Raw genomic sequence first — 22,303 nt, forward strand, 5'->3', positions numbered from 1 at the left:
AAGGAAAGCAAGGGAAAGAATCTCGCTATGAGAACGAGAGGAGGGAGTCTTCAAACAGTGGTGCTGGGGAGGCTGGGCAGGGTCAAGGAAGGGGTAAGGTGGGAAGAGATCTTCTGTCTTCAGTTAAGTTCTGACATTAACCATTTCCTCACAGCAAGCCCCTGTGCTTCCCCACTAAGGGCGAACAAGATGGAGGTTGGGGTAGGGTGGGGTGGGGTGGAGTGTCTTGCATCTTAAAAAGAAACATCAAGTGATTTACAAATTACTGGTCCCAACTATCCCAACTTCTCCCTCAAATTTAAGCAATTTGCTTTCCCTCCATCCTGCTGGTCTCTATTTCTTCACTTTTACAGCTAGTAGTATTACAAAGCAGATTTTAAGCACAGTCTCTAAAATGTTTAAGCATCTGGAAAAATTTCTATTAGTCATCTCTACTTAGACACAATGAAGTAGAGATCGTCCCAGTAGGCAAATTAACGGTGGTGGCTGAGAAGATTCACTACACCTCATCTCTTTCTTTTGCCCAGCACATTGTCCAATACCCTAGCGACGGGCTAAAATCTTAAAGTGCTGAGAGTCTTTAGAGAATTCAATAAGAATCCCCAGGGACAAGGAAATGGGAGGCTGGGCAAGTTACTCCTTGGGAGGATCTAGAGAAAAGAATTCATAAATATGAACCCAAAGAGAAGTCCCCCAGAATCCCATGTTATAGGACCCAGCAGCAGCAGCCCCTCAAAACAGGGTCTTCGCCATCTTGGTCAAAGTGTTGCCTGAGACACCCAGCACTGGCATGGCAACCCCTCATTCTGACCCACTCACCTCAGGAGAATTAAAGTGCACAGCTGGGGAAACATACCTGAAAAGTTTCTGGAGACAAGCATGGTCGTGAGGATGGCACCCTGGGGAAAGAAGAGAGGCCTGTGAATTCAACTGGACTCTAGAAAAGCATAGCCTCATCTTAGGCAGAGGGCAGCTGCTGGCCAGAGCTTCAAGACCTTGGGTCTTTGGGGCTCCTCCAACATGTATAACCTTCATAGCTCAGCTCCAGCCACAAAGGGAGCTACCTCTTATGATGGAGCCAGGGGTGTCCTGTCAAAAGCTGTGATTTCAGGATGCTGGCAGCCTGGAAAGGCGCGACTCACCTTCAGTTTTCTCCGAGCATTGAACTTGCGTAAGCACTCCACAGTCTCTTGACGATGCATCATGGATGCCACCGTGGATCGTTGCTAAAAGGCAAAGAGACAGGCCTGTGAGCCTTCCAGCCAGGTCCTCTGCCCCTCACCCTAGTCCCATCATCGAGGGCTGTGTGCTCAGCCACCCCACAGTAGATCTGAGGGTAAAATGAAGTCATAGATGGGAAGATGCTTTTAGAATAAAAGCACTACCCCAAACTCAAGGTTGTGTAAGGACAATAATCTGAACGCAAAACCACCACTGGTAATTGATGCTAGATGAGAAGGGTGGGTGAGACAGCACTCTCCCCTTCCTTGGGAAATGCAAGCTACAGAATGAAAGAGAGTATCCTGTGTGTTGTGATCCTCACGCAGTCACTCCTTCAGCAACTGTACACTGAGCACCTACTGCATTCCTCAGCAGTGAGAGAAGAGGCAGGGTTCCTGCTCTCTACAGAGAACGTTCACTCCTTCCAAGAGCCCCTCTCAATAGCCCCCTCACAAGGACCCGAAGGAAGCTGTGATCTGAGAAGCTAAGGGTCTTCACCTTGAAGCATTCATTCTTCTCGTCATTTTGGATGGTGACTTTTCCTCAATGTATCACTGCTGACTTCCTTCCTCCTTAAAGGGTCCACTGGAAATGATTTACAATGATTTCCTTGATAATTTAGGGTCAATTATTATGTAGTATCATAATACAGTGACGTCCTCAGGGGCTAACAAGTTACATAGAATGATGGAGGGGGCTATGAAAATGACTCCCAGAACAAATTATATCCCTAGTTTTTAAGTACCTGTTTTGTTTTGTTTTTAGATTTTATTTATGAGAGAGAGAGAGAGAGAGAGAGAGAGAGAGAGAGAGAGAGAGAGAGAGAGAGAATGGCAGGCAGAGACACAGTCAGAGGGAGAAGCAGGCTCCATGCAGGGAGCCTGACGTGGGACTCGATCCTGGGACTCCAGGATCAGGTCCTGGGCTGAAGGCGGTGCTACACTGCTGAGCCACCCGGGCTGCCCTTGTGTACCTGTTTTAAGTTGCTCACCCTCTCCCTTTGCTGTTGCTGTCTTAGCTAGAAAAATAAATCTTCCATCACGTAGCCTGGTGCCAATAACCCTAATAGGGCTGCCCCACCATCCTGCCCCTTGTCCCTGACCCACTCCTTTTCCTGGTTCCCTTGAAAGCAAGTCTCCCTACCTTCTCTACCCTTTCTGAGTTGTATAATTTTACTTCTTCCTCCAAACTGTAAAGTTCTCCCCAAAGAGAAATCTGAGATCATCACACAACAACTCCTTCAACCTCAGATCTCCAACCACAAAATGATTTTCATTTGCTTTCGACCTCTTTTTACTACCCCAACCTTTGCTTCCTCAATTAGCTAATATTTTAAACCCCTTATTCTGGACTATATTCTTGTCTGCAGTCTATACATTATAAGTCAAGCCTCTACTTAAACAAAAGTCTAAAAACTCCTCTGACTCATCATCTTCTCCATATAGTACCATTTCTTTCTCTCTTCTCCTCATTCCCCCTCCACCTCAATGAAGCAAGGTTTTGGTCTCTCACTCCACGGCTTCTGCCAGTGAAATAAGGAAGCAATGGCTTTTAATTGCTCAGGGTCCATGGATTCTTTCTCATCGTTATCATGAACTCTCTGTGGCATCTGATTACGGACATTCCCTTACTGAGACCTCCTGTTTCTTTAGGATTTCCTGCCCCTGAACCTCCTCCTGCCACAGAAGGTCTCATTCCCAGCCCCCTTTGCTGGTGCCTCTAACTGTGCCTGCCTTTATGTGCTGGTGTTCAGTGGCCATCTCTTCTCTTACTGAAGCAAATACAAGTCCATACTGGGAATTCGATCAGCATAAAAACAATCCCATTTATTTCAACACCACCCACGCAGAAATGAAATGACTGCAACCTGCATTTCCAATTTTAACTTCCTTTCTCATCTCTGGAACCTGTCCGATGTCTCCAGCTAGAGGTCCTCAGACACCACACTCAATTGTGTGAAACTCAGATCATCATCCTTTCTTACAAAATGGCTCTTCCTCCAGGTCAGTGAATGGCATGACCCTGTGCTTTGTTACCAACTCAAAATCTGGCAGTCCCCAGGGGTCTCCCTCTCTCTCCTTCACTCTCTAAATCCAACTGGTCACTAAATCCTTTTGAGTCTATCTACCAAATGTCTCTCAAATTTGTCTACTCCTTGCCACACTAGACAGGCTCCTATCACTACCGTCAGCTGGGACCTCATCCGGTCTTGCTCAGACAATTACGACAGCTTCCTGAACTCTGTGCCCTGGCCTCCTTTTCTTAGTTCCATTTTGTACACAGCTTCCACAGTGGCCCTTCTTAACTGCATATTTCATTCCCTCTTTATTTTGTTTTTAATTTTTGTTTTTAAGATTTTTCTTTTTTCTAAGCCATCTCTACACCCAACGTGGGGTTTGAACTTACAACCCTGAGATCAAGAGTCACATGCTCCATTGCCCGAGTCAGCCAGGCGCCCCTTCATTTCCTCTTTAAACCTCTTAAATGGTTCCCTTTGCTTTCAGAATAAAATCCAAACTCATTAGACAGAAACTTGTATGTCATGGAATCTTTTTGGCTTCAGTTCTCTTGCATTTTTGTAGGCGTATCTTCATTTACAACCAAACTACTTAACATTCCTTAAACTTGCCACAATTTCCCATGGCTTTTCACCCTGGCTCACGTTAACCTCTATCTGCAGGTTATCATCCTGAGGAACTCCCAGCCAGCTGCTAAAAGCCAGGAAGGAGTCACCTCCTCCATGCAGCCTTCAGTAATCTCACTGCTCACCAGACAAGAGTTCCGGGCACTCATTAGATCCTTTTATGTATTTGTCACATTGCAGAATCGTTACCTATGTGAGTGCCTAGCTCCTCAGATAATTTTTAAGATCTTGGGGAAAGGACCACATCCCACTCATCTTTGTATCTCCAGAGCCCACACAGTGACTGGCACAGGAGAGGCATCAAGTAACATGAAAAAGGGCAAATACATAAATGCATCATGGCTGTCAAGACATGTAATTGTAGCAGACCCTCTTCTTAGTTTGAAAACAGATATTTCACTTTATAGAACTTTATATAAGTGTTTATGAAAACAGTATGTCGGGATGCCTGGGTGGCTCAGTGGTTGAGCGCCTGCCTTCAGCTCAGGGTGTGATCCCGGGATCCTGGGAGCGAGTCCCACATCAGGGTCCCTGCAGTGAGCTTGCTTCTCCCTCTGCCTCTCTCTGTATCTCTCACGAATAAAAAGATAAAATCAGAAAAGAAAAGAAAAGAAAAGAAAAGAAAAGAAAAGAAAAGAAAAGAAAAGAAAAGAAAAGAAAAGGAAAGGAAAGGAAAGGAAAGAAAAAAAAAGAAAAGAAAAGAAAAGAAAAAAGAAAAGGCAAAAGAAAAGAAAAGAAAAGAAAAGAAAAGAAAAGAAAAGAAAAGAAAGAAAACATCCCTATAGATCCCTATTGACAGCCTAGGGAGGTTTCTCCTAGGTTGAGTTTTGTGACTGAACTTCAAAATGTTCTTTTTAACTGCCCAGAGACCCCTTTTGTTTATTTGTTGGATCTTGGACACATTTACATTACAGTTGCGTGACAGCTGAGATCTGATTATGAACCCTAAGCTTGGCAATTCACTTTGGGTTTTGCCAGCTGCTTTCCAGCATCAACGACCTAGAATGTAAGGGTCAACCTAAGCCCTCACTCCAGATCAGAGCTAAGTCACACCTGACAAATGGGGAAGAAACAGGTTGAAGCCAGTTAAGCCACCTGCTTCCTTGAATCCCTCCGGTCCCTATTCAGTCCCCCCCCTCTCTGCTGGGTCCTTTCTCAGAGCCCAGGAGGACTGATTATTCTCTGCTCATAAACAAGAATGTGAGGACAGTACGGAGGGCTCATTGAGGGCTGACATCCCCAAGCTCCTCCATCCCAGGTGAAGACACTTACACAGACCCACGGATGCTTGAGAGCCTGGTCAGCTGTGATGCGCTTTGCAGGGTTTATGGTCAGCATCTGGTTGATCAAGTTCTTGGCTTCTGGAGTTACTGTGTCCCACTCTGGTGATGGAAACTAAGCAGGAAGAGGGAGAGGAGGCACATGAAATCTGTGAGCCTCTGTCTTTGTCCCAACTCCTATAAGGGATACTTATAGGGATAATCTGTACTATCTAAACCTGCCTGGGAGAGAGTTGGAGAAGCCCTGGGGCATCCCAGCACCTGTGTCAAATTAAAGACTACGAGAGGAAGATAGAATCACAGTTAGAATGCCAGAATATCAGGTCAGAGCACAAAGGGGACTCCAACACATTCTGATTCAACCCCATCTCCTTACTAAAAAAAAGACAGTGGCTCAACAACATGCCCAAGGCCCCAGACAGTGGAGGGAGCCCAGACACTTCTTGTCCCTATAGTATGCAGCACACACCTCTCAGGCCATTCTCTGCAAATAATGGATCAAAGAGCTTCAAGGGGCTCCTGGATTTTATAGCTACCAAGAAAGGCTGTGCAAAGAAGTAGTTCCTGAGATAGGCTGTGCCGAGAATTGAGACCTGTGTGCCCATCCTTGGGTCCTCAAAGTCCCCTGACACTCCCTGTGTCCCATGACACACTAAACATGCCCCCTCTTGTGGATACAGCCCAAGAGTCGAAAACAAACCAGTCCTTACATCATAGGCCCCAGCCTTGATTTGCTGATACAACTTGTGCTGATCCTCATCCCAGAAGGGAGGGTATCCCACCAGGAGGATATATAGGATGACCCCTACGAGACAGAACACAGGTCATTGGGGTCAGTCACCTACTTCACTGAGGAACGAAGAAAAGCCACACAAGGCTCAGCCACCCAGAAAGCCAAGGTTATACCAAAGGTAGAAGTGGATGCCAGCTGATGCTGCTGTGCCACCAGCCCCTCCTGCTATGCTTCATTCCCCATGTCACCAAGCCACATTAGGGATTTCTGCAAGCATAACCCATCCTCTAAGGCGTGGCTAAATCCCTCTTTAGGAAGGATGCATTATAATCCAGGAAGTACTTGGGGAAGAGCGTGCGATGAACACCGTCATCCCAGGGGCACTAGAGCAAACACTGTGATTTCACATACACCAGACCCCTGTGGGGCCCACACGCAATAGCAATGCCTCTTTCTCACCATCGCTGGAAGTAGAGTGCCCTTAACACCAAAAAGCTGAGTGTGTGGAATGGGCTTACCGCAGGCCCAGATATCCACAGGTTTTCCATAGGGATCTTTCCTCAAGACCTCAGGGGACAAGTAACCCGGGGTGCCAGCAAAACCTGTAGCAGAAGAGAGGGCGGAGGCACACTGAACCCACTTTCTCTCTCATTAAAACCATATTAGCAATTTACCCCAAGTCTCTTCTCGTTCTTGGTGCTTTGGCTACTAAGCCCTCAGCTCATGGGTGGCAAGAGATGACTAGCTGGGTTTCTTGGATGGCCCAGGATAAAATCAGAGGGCAAGTCCGTGTGCCTACCAGGAACTCCCATTCCTCCCCAGAGGCAGCAAGAATGCAGTGCTGACAACAGCTAGACTCACTGTACTGAGTCACCTAGGGCCAGGGGACGCTCCGTACCCTCCCCCTTCTCGGGTCTCTGAGGAGCCCAGGACCATGAAGGCTCTGGCTTCTAGTTCTGAAAGAGGAAAGCAGATCAGGAAGAGGAGGAAGGGCGGGGGCCACATTCCAGGAAGACAGGGTCACTCTTACCAAACCAAGCCTGCTGTTCTCCCTGTACTTCGATGGCTAGGCCGAAGTCAGCCAGCTTGACAGCGGCACCCTTGCATTTACTTGCCAGCAGCAGGTTTTCAGGCTGTATGAGGAAGAGAAGACCTGGTGAGGCACCCACCGGCCCCCTCCGCCCTGAGGAAGCCGCGTTTGGGTCCCCGCAGTCCCACCACCTGGCACCAGGTGGCGCCTATGCTTCATGAGCGGGAGGCAAAGGGGGAGCCTGGGTAGTACCTTCAGGTCCCGGTGGACAATGTCATGCTGGTGGATGTGATTAACACTCTCCAGAATCTGATGTATACAATGGCTGCAAAAGCACAAGGCAAGGGAATGTCAGTGCGGGGTTAATCCACTCAGGACCACACTACAGATTCAAGCATGTAACGCTGGGTTACAGATTCACAGGAGATCACTGAACAACAGCTAAAACCTCCCACTCGGGACGTCATCGCATTCAACCTATTTTACAGAAGAAGAAACTGAGTGCCAAGCCCATCAAGTGGTTTGTCGAGGGTGTCCCACTAGACAATGGCTGAGGACAGAGCAGAACAGAGTCCACTATGCCTCCTTAGACGGTAAAGGCCCAATACAACCAGTCCATTTCCAAGAGACCAGGGACACTCCTGAGAAGTAGACCATCCAATCCCTTCCTTCCTGCCCCCAACCCCCACAGTAAGTCTGTTCTTGGAGAAGAGGCTTGTGGTAGCATCTTAGGAAGGATTGTACAAGTGTACCTCAGTCGTTTTGCTGGGGGTACACTCGTTCATTTATTTAAACATTTACTGACTACCTATAGGCACTGTGCCTCGTCTCACATAGACTACAGAGATGAATAAGACCCAGTGTCCACCCTGAAGTTTATCTTCTAGAAGGGGAGATAAAACCCCAGTACACAAACATCTTTAAGAAACAATGTACTTAAGAAGGTTCCAAACAGGGCAACCCAGGAGCATTTCTGATGATTTTGCAGAGAAAAAAAGAAAAACTAACCCAGAGTCACCTTCAGCTGCTATTTCTTTCTTTTCTTTTTTTTCTAAATAGGCTCCACACCCAACGTGGGGCTTGAACTCATGACCTTAAGATCAAGAGTTGAGTGTTCCACCAGCTGAGCCAGCCAGGTGCCCCCACACCTATTTCTTAATCAGGCTGCCCACCTTCCAAAACATTCTGCTACATTTGCAGTCAAGCTCTTGGCAGGGAGCACTGGCAATCTAGAGCAATGGTGAATGCTGAGGGGGATGATTTCTGCCCCCAGGGGACATCTGGTAACACCTGGAGACATTGCTGGTTGTCACAATTAAGGTGGAGATGCTACCAGCATCTAGTGGGTAGAGGCCAGGGATACTTCTGAAACTCTACAGTGCACAGGAGGGGCCGTCACAACAAAAAACTCTCTGGCCCCAAACGTCAGGAGTGTTGAGGTTGAGGATCACTGGCCTTGAGAATGAGGCCCCAGCCGGCAGGTCCTACCAGGTATGTGAAGCAGGCTTGCAGAGTGGTGCTGGGCCCATGACCTGGACTTCTTATTCCTCCTCTAAAATCCAATTCCGGGGCTTCCACAAGAGCCAAGGGGTCTTACCAGGCTCCAGGAGGCTGAGGCTCAGGCCTCCTTTCAGGACACAGCCCATGAGTAGGCCAAAGAGACTTTAAGACTGGGCTGAAGAAGCAAGTCTCCACAGAAATGTATAATTAGAACAGAGCCAGGCTAGCAGGGAGAGCCTTCTGGCCAAAAATGGCAAAAGTGCGAAGTGTCCCAGCAGAGCCAGGCCAAGCCCACTGGTACAGTCACACACCACCCCTCCCCCTAGCCAGCTCTCCCTCCTCCCCGCCAGGCTCCCAGAGCTATCACCGCCTCCTCCTGCCCCAGAGTCTGGTCCTCCCCTGCTGGCACTGGAATTCATCACACCACTTGAGAATTTTTCCTGAGGCTGAAGCATCTGAAGTTGATCAGCAAACACTGGCCTCTCAGGGTTGAGAAATTTGTGAGGAAGCTGCACTCCCCCACTCTCTAGAGGCAGCCAGAGCTGCCACATATGCCAGATAAGCTGCAGGCAGGATGATCAAAACCAGGTTGTATGGACATCACCCTCAGAGAAAACTCAGGGCCGGGGGAGGAGCCGAGGCAGGAAAGGCGGGCCACAGAAACACCCGAGAGCTGTGGTGTGGGAGGAATACTGCCAGGGCTTCTATGGGGGACTGAAGCCTGAGGCATGTAGCCAATGAACTGTCTTCCAGCCTGAGGACCCCTAGGTCAGAGCTCATCATGGTGGTCAAGAGACTAAGTGATCCAGGCTGGAATCTCTTTTGAGAAGGTTCCTGGTTGATTAGCCCAGATGTTTACACTCCTTCAGAACACAGACCACATTTCCTCCATCTCTGGTCATCCCCAGGGTGCCTTGCATACAGTACAATTTGTCAAAAGAAAAAAGCAGAGGTAGGGAGGGCCCTTGAGCAGGCCTGCAAGTACACAGTAGTGCAAAGAAAAGGTATTTTCGGGATGAAAGGGTAAAGTAGACTTGCAAGTGCTTCCCCGCAAAAAACGGATCTAACTTCTAACGTCGCCCATAAAATGCAGCCCAGGTCCAGCTGTATGGAATCTTTGTTCAGATAGGAGCTCTTCTGACCTATGTCCAAAGACTACTGAAACAGGCACAAAGCCTGCCCCCCTGAAGGGGCCGAGACTCACACTGAACTCCAGGGCCCTTGCCTTACCTGGCATCAGCTTCACTGTAGTACTCTCTGGCCACGATGTCTTCAAACAGCTCCCCACCAGTAACACTGCAACCAACAGACGGAGAGGGTCAGAGGAGGCAGGTCAGCTGGCCAACTCTAGCATCCAACAGGCAACAGGTCACACCATGGAACAGCTTTTAAAGAAATCCCAACTCTATATGCATTCCATCCAAGAGCCTAGAACATGTTCAATCCTTCAATGACATGGAGCTTCTCCTTGGGGTAACATGGGCCCTTCCTTCCTCCTGCACATTTCTGTTTCTATAACCTACAAGTTAGCTAATGCTCAGGCAAAGATGAATATACAGGGATATAAGAGAAAATAATCAACCTCCTCAGAAAGTCATAGCTTTATTTGAGACCAGTATGAATACTAAGATACACAGCTGCCCAAGAAGGACAGACCTACTTCTAAAGTTAAAGAATAATGAGATCAAGGACACAGAGACCCAATCCTGAAAATCCTGGAGAGGCATTTCCAGGAGGTGAAGAGCTACTTTCGAGATATTAAACAACAACCAAAGTGGAGGAGAGACCAACTGGAGTCCAGTTGATGACTACTAGTAAAAGCCACCTTTAATTTCCCAGAATTTCTAAGGTCATGCGAAGAGCTGCATTCTATTTCTCTGCTAAGGACAACACACCAAGAAACAAGAAAAAAGCATCTGCACAAGGTGTGCTGCTGAACAGAAATACGAGAGTAATGCCATCCAGGGGTCTGGAGCCCTGGGGGAGACAGTGAGTGAGCAATGAGGTCCCCTCAGCAACCTGTCCATTAGCAGAGGAAGGTCAAAATCAAATCCTTTCCCTTGGGCAAAGGAGAAGGACCCTCGGCAGAGGCTCAAGACCCAGTTTAGGTCTTTTTCCAAGCCTTCGTCGTGAGCCAGCTGGAGGGAAAGGCCCCCAAACCCTCAGAAAGTGGCACTTACAGGTCAAACACGAGGTAGTGAAACCCTTCTTCAGAAATACTGTCATGGAGGCGCACTGCAAGAGAGGAGATGGGGACAGAGATTAACAGAGAGAAACCTTGGAAACCTATTGCTCTCCTTTGCAGCAGCCCCACCCCGGCCCCAGACTGTCAGCCTCACTGGACAGTGTTCTGAAGGAGTGGCAGCGAGAAGCAGCAACATGCCCGTCACCCCCAGCCCCCCAAGACAAAGTGACACAGCCACAGAGCAGAGAAACAACCGGACCCCAGGTCCAGGGCTCTGGCTGTCACCGCAGACTGCCTCAGACATAGGCAAGAGATAGACGCTTTGTGGCTAAGAAGTAAGACAAGACAGAGAAAAGCAAGAGCCTTCCCAGAGGGGCCATTCCCAGAGAGGGAGGTCCTGGGATATGATGCGTGACGGTGTAACTCAGAGCGAGAGCGAGGGGCACCTAGGGAGGCTGACCGCAGAGGGACAGACAATGACAAGACGGGAGAGCCCAGGAGCTCTTCCACAGGAGTAGTTGGGCAAAGGGGAATTAGAGGGAGGGGAAGAAGCTAGGAAGGTAGAGCCCAGCAGGAAGGCACATGGAATGAGGCTGATGGATGGTGAGCATGGGAGGCGACGTGCAGACTCAGGCAATAACAGCAATCACTGTTTCTTCAGTGCTTCTCACATGCCAGGCCTGGGGTTAGGCTCCTTACACACGTTCCCTATTCTACAAGGGTGTACTGAGTGCCCACATGTCAGACTCCCTGCTAGCTGGTGGGATTTAGGAAGGACACAGTGGCTGCCTCTGAGGAGTTTATTTTTCCGGACGACCATCCTGAGAGGAAGATTACTCCCATTCTCCAGATGAGGACACTGGAGGCTCAGAGACACTGTATCTTTGCAAAGGCCAAAGATGCAACGAATCAAGACGTAAACCCAGCTCTCTCTGACTCCAAAGATTGGTCTACACCCCTGCTTCCTATAAGAAATGTGGTGTAGCCCACATAGCCAGGCACCAGAGCAACGGAGACCATGAGAGAGACTACCCACGAACGCACCTACAACAGCAGCACAGATGGGCCCGGGAGGCCACAGCTCGGAGCAGAGGAGGGCAGCCCCTCCTCCAGAGCTCCTGGGCCAAAACCAACCTAATGTCTTCCGAGGTCTCCTCTTCAAGCTTCTGCCCACAAAGCCACCTCGGGCGTAAATGCCAACCCCTCAGTACCATTATAATGCAAACACGAGGTGATGCTTTGGCGGACTGTCGCCGCTGTCCCTTCCCTCACCTGAACTCTTGGGAAGGGGAACCTCTGTTTGACCTTCACACCACTCTTGGGCAGTTTCAGGAGCTCCTCACGGAGCACTTTAGGAATGGCCTGACACCAAACCGACCAGTGACATTCTTGGATACACAGAAGTCACCGTGTCTCTTCTTGGCAGACCCCAGCTGCCAACAACCCCGGAAGACAGGCTCCATTTCCAGCATCAGACTGTTCCGTCTGGGCCGAGGCGCTTCCCTACAGCCTCTCCCACCACAGTAAAAGCAGCCAGAATGTAAAATACAGGCCTGTGGCTATCCCTCCCGCTCCATGGTTCTCAGCTGACAAGCGAGGACTTGGGCCTGCCAGGGCTAGGTCGAGGGCCACCCGACTGTTTACACTTCACGTTGCCTGCTTTATTTGATCTGATCTAGTTACTCAACTCTGATCTGGTTACCTCAAATTCCTCCCCAAACTGTGAATTACCAAGGGGATCAAAGGCAGGGGGTACTTCTAAAATCCCTCCTCCTCCACCTGCTCTCTCTGTACTTCGGCAAGCAAGCTCATACTTCTCTGGGCCTCCGGATGATAGGAGGAAGGCGCTATAGCCAGACGCATTCTTCCCTCCCACCCTAACCGATCCTGCTCAAGTGGGCCTCCCCCAAAGCCCTGTGAGCCCCCTCCTCACTTGCGCTTCTCTGGTCTCCGTTGGTGCTATACCCAGAGTCCTGCTGTAGCTGCTGCTCCCTCGCTTCCAAAAGGACTTTCCATTTAATTAAAAATTTGCTATTAAAAAGCATTAAAGTGTGTAATACAAATAATCCCCTGGAAATCAGCTGTCCCAGAAGCTAAAGACCAGCTTCGCTAGAGAGGTGACTAACAGTAGCAGGACAGTAAACTAACAGTACAGCAGGTATGATGCTAACAACCACTCCCGGGGGAGTCCTGCCACCTGGCCCTGCCTCTCCCAGCATCCCCTGGAGCCCCCCAGGCCTGCCCCCTCATCCAGCACAGTGGAGCTGATAATGCAGCAAAAAGTACAGGTGCCCATGCCTATGCCGAGACAGGCAGGCAAGGGCACTTCCCTTTCTCCAGGAAGGCCACACACAGAGCCCAGGTGGCAGGTAGCAGTGCCGGGGAATCAGAAGAGAGGAGCGGCAATGGGAGATTAATCCTTCCAAGCCACCCAGCCCAGAGAATGGCTTTGATGTGTGCCCCAGAGCAAGGTACCATCAAGACAAGAAGGAACAGGTGCAAAAGGCCTCATATCTTGTTCAGATTTGTGAACAAAATCTGCCCACAAATCTGCCCCCATTAAATCTCTTAATTTGTAAAGAAAATTAAGAGAACTGAGAACAAGAGGAAAAACTTGACTGTACCCCTCTAAGTGCCTACTTAGCAGCATCTTGACAATCATGACCCAACTTATAACAACTAACATTTAGTTGAGCTGTTTCTATGTGCCGGACATTGTGCCGCGTGCTTTACATACGTTATTTAATTGAGCTCTCACGTTACCTCTGTTATCCTCACCTACAGGAAGAAGACTGAGGCCCCAAAAGGAACTCATCCAAGGACATCCTAAGTGGCAGAACTAAGACGTGAAGCCAAAACAAACTGATATCAACTGACATCCTTGATATCATAGAATTGCCTTCGAGGGAGTCACTTTCTCTGTCCCCTTGGGCAAAGGAACTCCAACCAGTCCCCCCTTGCTCTGGCCATTCTGATCTGCTCAACAGTGTCCATGAAGTGCCTTCCCTGATGCAGGCATTGCTGCAGATGCCACGGATACAGCTGTGAGGAAGAGAAACCTCGCCCCGCTGCTGTGTAGCTTCTAGGTCAATGGGGAAGACAGGCTTTAAACCAGCACTTGCACAAACATATCACTAGGCACTACTGTGGTAAGGGCTACGGAGTAGACATAAAGGATGCTATGGATGCGTGGAAACAAATAATCTGACACCCAGCCCATTCCACAGATTAGAGGGCTTGAAGGCCAAGGGCCAAACCAAGTCCACAGACAGGAAGACCTGAAAAAGGATTCTAGAGCATTTACTGCATGTCAGCGATAAAACGGATTAATGTTTTAAAAAAACTATGGAGAGAAAAACAGCCCAAACACCTTAATACCTTTACTTGACGTTTCATACCTTCAAGGACTAACAACACCATAACCCAAATGCTGTGGCTATTTCCGATTCTTTAGAAACCACCCAACAATATGCCACATTTTAACTAGCAAATCTTGGCTCATAACACTCTGGAAAAGTGTCACTGTTAAAAGCGTCTGCAGCAATAGCATAGTGGGAAGGAGGCCCTGCTTCCTAGGGGCCTGAGTCTTCCCTCCCCCGCCCTCCGCCAGGAGCAGGTGGGCAGGACTCCCCTCGGCAGAGATTTAGGAGCTGCTTGGACATGACTCAAGGTTTTCTTTTTTTTCTTTGCCCCTGTTTTTGCTCCACTTACTGTGAGCTCAATGGGGCCTGGGTCTGAGGCAAATGGAAGTCCTGCTTAAATATCTTATGGACTGAGCAGGGGCTGAGGATTTAGGGGGTCACTTCCAGGAGCTGGAGTCCCTGTTTTCACTGCTTCATTTCTGAGGCCTCCTTTGCCCACTGAATGAACCCTCTCACAACTCCACGAAGAGGCTAAATAATCTGCTGGAGGTCACAGACCAGCAAACCCCATGTTCAAACTTGGACAACACGATACCGAAGCCACAAAGCTTGCTTCTCCACACACGGCCCACGGACCAGCAGTGTGAGCAACCCCCGCAGAGCATCCCCCCACACTCCCGAGCAGGCTCCGGCCCACCCCAGGCCTATTGCATCAGAACCTGAGTTTAACACAATCTCTCGGTGATTCCTGAGCACATGAAAGTTTCAGTAGTGCGGCTCTAAACCATAACATAACGCTAGACTGTGATCGAACCTGCTGAGACAACTCAGCACGAAGGAAGACAGAGTCTATTCATTAGAGGAATTCAGAGCAGGGAGCAAGCAGATCACAGGTAGAACGTGCTCCATTCAGACTGTAGACAGTACTACTGCCGGCTCCTCCTCTCAACTCCATACCTCTGGCCACTCTCCCACAGTTTTAGGTTCTGCAGTATGCCTCATAACCAATAAGCTTTTTTTTTTTTCCATCAGTAAACTTTATTTTTTTTGAGCAGTTTAGGGTTCATAGCAAAACTGAGTAGGAAGTAGAGAAACCATCCACATACCACCTGCCCCACATATGCATAGCCTCGCTACCAGCAGCCTCCCCCACCAGACGGGCACATTTGTTAGGATTTGTTAGGATCAACGAATCTACACTGACACATCGTTGTCACCCCCAGGCCCCACAATTTACATCAGCATTCACTTCTCCAACATGCTTTTCAACTCCTGGGATAGAATATCTATTAGGGAAAAAAACTGGAGAGGCCTGGTGCCTTGCACCAAATAGCCTTTTGAGTTCAAGTGCCTCCAAGTCTGACAGCAACCAAAGGGTGGCCATGTGATCTCTGTTCTCAGCTTCCTCAACTCTGCACCACTCTTGGGCTAGTCCACTTGTATCCCTACGGGATGGAGTTAAAGAAGCTGGAGCCAAAAGGGCCACAGCTCTGAAGGATGAGGCAGTGGAGAGAGGGGAAGAATAGTGAATTAGGGCACAGAACGGCCTCTTCTCTGCCACAAGCCAGATCAGGAACCATGGCAACCTCCGCCTCCTGGATCCACAGCCCCACCGCATCTCCAGGAGCCCCAGTTCCCACCGGAAGCCAGAAAGCCTGGGCAGCCAGCTCTCCCAGGACACAGTCCTGACTCACCCTTCTCTCTTGCTGCTCTTGACCCCAGAATAAGGCCTCAGACCAACATCTCTCAGGACCTGGGAGCAGTTGTGAAATGAAGCACGATTCTAGGCAATCAGATGCTGACGAAGTAAGTGGGCCTGGCCTGGCCTGGCTTGGCTTGGATCCTGCAGACCTCCTAACAGAGCAGATGGCTGGGGTAGATGGTTCCCCAACTGCCAGGTCCCCAGGTAGCCCTGGGAGTAGGTGATAAAAAGGAAAGAGCGGGATTCCTGGGTGGCTCAGTGGTTGAGTGTCTGCTTTCGGCTTAGGTTATGATCCTGGGGTCCTGGGATTGAGTCCTGTATCAGGCTCCCCGCAGGGAGCCTGCTTCTCCCTCTGCAGACTATGTCTCTGTGTCTCTCATGAATAAATAAATAATATCTTAAAAAATAAAATAAAAAGGAAAGAGCTACCAAACCAAGTATGGTCTAAAAGGTCAAAAGTATATAGTTAATTTCTAGAAATGCATAAAAAGAAGGGTACAACTGTTTTCAGCTAGAATCCCATGTTTGTCCTTCCTGGTCATTTCTCAACTGTCTTCATCTTACCCTAAGCCTTCTAGGGTCAATCAGGTCTGGGCTGCAGATAACGCAGACATGGTTCTGTGCCCTGCATTGCTTACCGCACCTTTTATTCTCCTCTCTACATGAGACAATTCATCACTGCTCTATGAGTTGATCACAAGTAGCATAAAGGAAGGAAGTTGCTGTCCTCAGACCCTGAGACCTGGGACTGGAATGTCAAAATGCTTCTGCACTTTTGGAGGACTCTAGTGACCCACATGCTTTTTCTTCCTGTTCTGAAACTTCCAGGTTAGAGGTCACAAGCTCAAAAGCCTACAGAGACCAGGTAGGCAGCACAAACATGAGGTAACAAGGAGTGGCAAAGGAAAATGGCCAGCTGGCTACAAAGGCAGCCACTGCCCAGCCCTCACTGACTCTGGCCGCACATGGATACAGGCTCGGAAGAGCCACAAGGTCTGACTGGAAAGCCTGGGAAGCAGAATTTTTTTTTTTTCCCAAAATGCGAGATCTCATTTTTAAATACTGGCAAATAATAAAATATTTTTAGCCCACTGGGCTGGCCAAACAAAACATGCCTGAATTTGCGACTGCTGTTCTAGGCGTTTCTCTCATCGTCTCTCTCCTACCCAGGGTAACACACTGGTCCCCACCATGCAGTTAGACCAGGTGAGCGTCTACCTTCAGAGCTCACCCAGGGAGTTCCAGTAGTTCTAAGCCCAGGATCCGTCAGCTGAGAGGTGTTGGCTCCGCGGAACACACCGCACCAGCAGAGCTCAACAGGGGCTATGCCAATCTGCTTCAGGTGTAATCCAAGCTGCTGATTGCGATCTGTAAAGCCCTGCATGGTTGGAGTTCTGGTTACCTCAGAGCTGCTCCTCGCCCCTTCGGCTGGAGTACGACCTCAGCTCTCCCACATGAGAGCTCACGTTAAGCTTTACCAGCCTGAGGTCTGGGAAACCAGAGGCTGGGTAGCTCTGGAGGAAGCAGCAACCTTCGGCAAGTCACCTCACAGCCCTGGCCTCCAGCAGAGCTGAGCGGGCTGCCTCCGGGGCTCTGTGGGAGCCCCGAAATTTAGGCCATGCCTGAGGAGCAAGGAACACGTGTTTTTCTTTGTGATGACTCAGGGCTTTCAGGGAAAACCTAGGAGATGCTCCCTGCCCCGCCTCAAGTCAAGACTGGGGTTTCTGCTTAGACACTGCAGCCAGCCCGGCTTCCATCCCCTCTGCAAGAAGCGCCACATCAGGGCCAACGCTGTTGGCAAAGACTATTTCAGCTGAACAATGTAAAACGGAGCTCGAGTGGGTTGTGGCAGGCAAACCTCCTCAGGCTTTAGAACAACCAACAATGTGCTCTTGTGCCCCAAGTCAGGGTGGGAGCAGAGAGAAATCCTCTTAAATTTTTCTCCTTCCCCACGAGAGTGGCTCCTGCCATCCCTTCTCCAGAGAAGTCAGGCGGGTGGGCAGCTTGCTTTCCTGGCTCTGGGGAATACAAACGGGAGCACCATGGAAACCCCCAGAGTGTGCACGACACCGTAACAGGAACAAAACTCTTTCAAGTCCAGAAACAAAATCCGGACCCTTTTACGATGGCTGTGGTAGGCCCCTGGTGAGGGACGCTGGCAGGCTACTAGCCCAGAACCTCACACGCTGAGGACCCTGGACCTCAGCCCAAAGACGGAAGGAGAAGGGGAAGAAAGGGAGTCTGAAACCTGTTCCAGTACCTCACATCCTAGCCCTGAAATGGCACAGCAGGGACAGAGACCCTCAGGTCTCTAAACCAGAATGCTCCAGAATTCTGAGCAAGATACAACGGTTATCCCACTTGGACAAAAAAATTACACCAGGCAAAGGTCCAGGGACAGAACTGGTTTCAGACACAAAAGCAATGGATCTCTGTTCTCCCTACTTTCTACAAAATGCCCAAGAAATACCCTGAGGGAAGGTGCTTACCAATGTTTGGATGTTTCAAAAGTCGGCATATCCGGGCCTCACGTTCTAGTTTCTGGTGATCTAAAAGCAAAAGAGAGAAAACAAAAACCATTAGCCATTTGTTCTATTTGGGACCACTTCGCTATTCATAGTCCTTCAATTACTAGGCACCAACTATGCACTTTTTACTAATCTGCTAAATTAATGCAGCAAGTCACGGCAATCCCAGAGACAGGTATCATGATTTTTTTTAATGAGGAAATGTCCTAGGAAAGTCCCTCAAGTTAGTGAGAGGCACAGTCAGGACTTGAATCCAGGTTTTCAACTACACCTTTGCTACGATTTTCATTACAGCAGGGATTTCACTGGGCCAGGGTGTCCAGAATCTCTTTCTTGATAGAGACACTACTAATAACAAAGTTTTACTGAACAACTACTATATGACCAGGCACTGTGCTAGGAATTTCGCAAATAATCTGACTTAGTCTTCATAGTGTCCCCTGAAACATAATGATGCTGAGAACCAAGATGATGATGAAGATGATAACGATCTGACAAAATGATAACCAGAACTAACATTTCTTGAGAGCTTACTTCTACATTAGGTAGAATCATCTTTTAAAGTATTCTCGTAACAACTCTATGAGGCTGGCACTATTATGATGCCCATTCTACAGTAATCCTGCTCCTCCCCAGGATCCTCCTGGCCATGTACTGCCATTGAGCTCTTACCTCTTGGCATTCAGACATTGGGGTTACTCTGTTTTGGTGAAAGGACCAGAATCTAGGAATCCCCCGGTGCAAGTAAGCTGCGATGGTCAATTCCTTCCACAGGAAAGCAGAGCTCCAGGAAGTAGAAAGAGACGATGCTACGATTCAAAGCAAGGCGGCCTAGCAGCCCTCCCCCTTCTACCTGCTAGAATCCTGCCGAACAGTCCCCTCTTTCACAAAGTCTTCCCTGTTTCTCCCAGCAAATGTGACTTCTCTCTCCGAGATTCCCCCGTCTTCCACTGTCCTTTTTATAATTTTCACATTGTACATTACGTCCATTATCTTTCAGTCACAAGCTCTTCAAAGAGTGAGGCCTTTCTGAGCAATGCTTCCTAGAGTTCCTGCCATAATAGGGGCTTCATAATGATTTATCATGAACACCAATGGTAGGGATGCCTGGGTGGCTCAGTGGTTGAGCTTGCCTTTGGCCCAGGGCATGATCCCGGGGTCCTGGGATTGAGTCCCACATCAGGCTCCTTGCATGGAGCCTGCTTCTCCCTCTGCCTGTGTCTCTCACAAATAAATAAATAAAATCTTAAAAAAAAAAAAAAAAAAAAAAAAAAAGAACACCAATGGTAGTAACAACCATTATTTACTGACGATTCACCATATGCCAGCCAGAGGCATGGGTTATCCTACTTCATCCTCACCGAGACCCTGTGAAGTAAAGGATCTGATGAACTCCATTATGTGACAAATGAAGAAACTGAGGCTTAAAAAAAAAAAAAAGAAACTGAGGCTTAAAAAGTTAAAGTAACCCACCCAAGGCCCCAGGCAGTGGATGCAGGTAGTCTGAGCCTCGAGCCCTTTCCCTCACTCGAGCCCTTTCCCTCATTGCATCACTATGCAATGATGACAGGATAAAGAAAAATGAGAACATCTAGTAAAGACTCCAGGCTTCGGGGGCATTTCTCCAGGTCCAGGCAGGTGCCTTCATATCCATATCTGCCAAGCAATTCCTGCCTCCCCTCATAAGGGCTTCTGCCCACCCAACCCCTACCTCAACAGCAAAGAGCCTCTGTAGAGCTCCCCATGAGCCCCCAAACCATCCTACCAGGTGGGTGCTATGAATATTATCATTTCACAGATAATGAAATGGAAGCCCACAGGAATTAAATAACTCGCCTGAGAGCCAACAGCAGGAAAGGGATAGAACTGGGATTCGAACCCAGGCCTGCCAAGATCATGTAGTCTGAGATAATGCAGGGATTACAGACTAAAAGGAATTCAGATTTGTTATTTCACCAATCACCCTGTTTTGTCCTAAACTTTCCCTTTAGCAACAGCCCTGCTTTGTGGAAGGAGGTGGGGACAGGCAGAGATTAGTTCCTGCTGCCCAGCTAATCCATCCCAGCTGCCCAAAGATCTGGGTCAGACCTTCCTTTCCATCCTCAGGTTCGGCATTACCACTGACCAGGGTGCATCTAGAGAACCAGAGGGGACCCCACCCTCCCCCATCACCTGGGATCCATCGGGATCCTGGAGTTAGCTGAGGAAGTACTGTTAGCCCTGTCCAGTGGCAGGGGGGCTTGCTTCTTTCTGATCTGACCAGGAAGATGTCAGGTCTATCCTGACCTTCCTCCCAGCTCCTGGAATTGGGATGGAAGTACCAAGCTAGCCAGCTCCAAAGCCTCCCCTGCTCTGACTACTCACCTCACTACCTTCTGACCCACACCTCTGGGGCTCGGCTGCCCAGGCAGGTGCAGGAGAACAGCATCTCGCAATGCGGAGGTGGCTGCTGAGGGGAAGGCCTGGAAGATTAATGTTTATCTCCTCCCTTAAGTCTCTTACTGGCTAATGGTTACAGTCCCACAAGAGCAACAGCACTAAAAATAAGGGTGCTCTGGCTTTACCAGTGACTCAGAGTGGAGAGAGGAGAGAGACAGATTCGTACTTCCAGCTCCTCGAAGGAGCTGCCCAACGTCCAGAGGGTCCTTGATAGCCACTTAATTCAACCCTATGTCCAAGGAGCTGAGTCCCTGCATCTTCTCTGAACCCTAGGCTGCTCCTTGGTCTTTGCTCTGATCCTTAGCATGACTCCATCCATTAACACAAGAGTTTTGGGGTCAGACGGCCATGGGCTGAGTCTGAACACTGCTATGCCAGGTGAGTTATTAAATCCATCTGAGCCTCATTCAATTCATTTGAAAACACTGTTCTGAATGCTATGGATACGGCAGTGAACAAAACAAGACAAAAACCCCTGCCTTCATAGAGGCTAGTGGGGCTGGGCTGGGGGAGGAACAGACAATCAGAAATGGCACATTAAATGTCGTGGCAAGTGCAATATAGAAAAATAAAGCAGGGAAGGGGAACAGTACACATTTAAATAGGATGGTCACCGAAAGTGAGGAAGTGACATTTGATTAGGACCTGGAGGAGGTGAGAAAAGGAGCCAGGCACATATCTTGGGAAAGAGTTTCCTCACTTCTAAAGCGGAGGCAGTGATATCTGCAGATTAAATGAGGTAATCGGGTAAATGCTCAGTATAGTGCCTGGCACAGAGTGAGAACCTCAGCCGTGGCTCTCAGCAGAGACACCGAGAATCGGACCCACTCTCCCTCAGGTTGGGCAGCCAGAGAGTCCACAACACACCAGCAGAGCCCTCTAACTTGGCTCGGCTGCAGCCCTCATGGGCGTGAAGGTGTTCCCTCCTGTTATGCAGGGGCTCGCCTTTGTTTACAGTCTGCAGGTGACAGGTCAGCGACAGGGGCTTCAGAGAAAGGACAGCCTAGGAAGTGCCACTGCCTGCAGGATCCCTCCTTTTCCTAGGCATCACCCTTGGTGGCTGTGGCGTCCTGCCATCCAGAAGCTCTGCTCTGCTCAATGAGCCATGTGGTTTCTGCCTACCATACTCTCCCTGCGTCTTTACACCACGCACAGCAGGCCAGTACCCCAGCCTCTCCAGTGTTATTTCCTGTCCCTTTCCCCCACACACACCTCCTGTCCTGTAGTCCCCTCCAGGACTGGTCCATGTCTGAGAAAAAGCAGAGGGCTCCACCCCAGGAGCAGCAGTGATATTTCAGAAACAAATATGGTTTGTACGGTATCTTTCCCAACTGCAAGGGCTAAAGCACAGCATCACAACCCCAAAAACAGTGGAGCCACTAAACTGACTCAGTCCACAGTGGCAGGTCTAGGGCCTGTCCGGGCATCCTAAGGTGATAACACACCAAAAGCACACCTGGTGCTTTTGTCACAAAGATGGCCTTCTCCCCCGAGATACCCCTCCTCCACTGACCACTGAGCTCTCTGTTCCTAGGCCTTCCAAGGCTGACCCTCTTCCCACCCACCTTTCAACTGGGCTATTCCCCGCCCCCTCACGTGGCCCAGCCCCCCCTTCCTGTTTGACAACAGCCACTTCCCGCTTTTGCACAGGGCCACTTCCTGCCTGCTTGTGTGCTGCT

The 22,303-nt window shown here is 49.2% G+C and overlaps 1 protein-coding gene across 26 annotated transcripts in view; it reads right to left on the reverse strand.

Moving 5' to 3' along the window:
* Positions 1-22,303, reverse strand: part of CAMK2G (calcium/calmodulin dependent protein kinase II gamma) — a 55,360-nt gene that overhangs the window by 24,303 nt on the left and 8,754 nt on the right. For 22 of the 26 annotated variants that reach the window (XR_005357965.1, XM_038534385.1, XM_038534392.1 and 19 more), the window contains exons 3-12: positions 18,147-18,206; positions 10,589-10,643; positions 9,639-9,704; positions 7,161-7,233; positions 6,909-7,011; positions 6,397-6,480; positions 5,856-5,950; positions 5,138-5,260; positions 1,143-1,226; positions 857-899 (exon numbers count right to left, since the gene is read on the reverse strand). Coding sequence is in view for 25 of the 26 variants with exons in the window: in XM_038534385.1 (XP_038390313.1) it covers positions 857-899; positions 1,143-1,226; positions 5,138-5,260; positions 5,856-5,950; positions 6,397-6,480; positions 6,909-7,011; positions 7,161-7,233; positions 9,639-9,704; positions 10,589-10,643; positions 18,147-18,206 (786 nt within the window). In the remaining variant the exon portion in view is untranslated. The remainder of the gene's footprint in view (positions 1-856; positions 900-1,142; positions 1,227-5,137; positions 5,261-5,855; positions 5,951-6,396; positions 6,481-6,908; positions 7,012-7,160; positions 7,234-9,638; positions 9,705-10,588; positions 10,644-18,146; positions 18,207-22,303) is intronic. The other 4 variants (XM_038534403.1, XM_038534406.1, XM_038534405.1 and 1 more) reach the window with 1 other exon arrangement.

The sequence above is a fragment of the Canis lupus genome, chromosome 4, assembly GCF_011100685.1.
Source record: "Canis lupus familiaris isolate Mischka breed German Shepherd chromosome 4, alternate assembly UU_Cfam_GSD_1.0, whole genome shotgun sequence".
Classification (NCBI taxonomy): domain Eukaryota; kingdom Metazoa; phylum Chordata; class Mammalia; order Carnivora; family Canidae; genus Canis; species Canis lupus.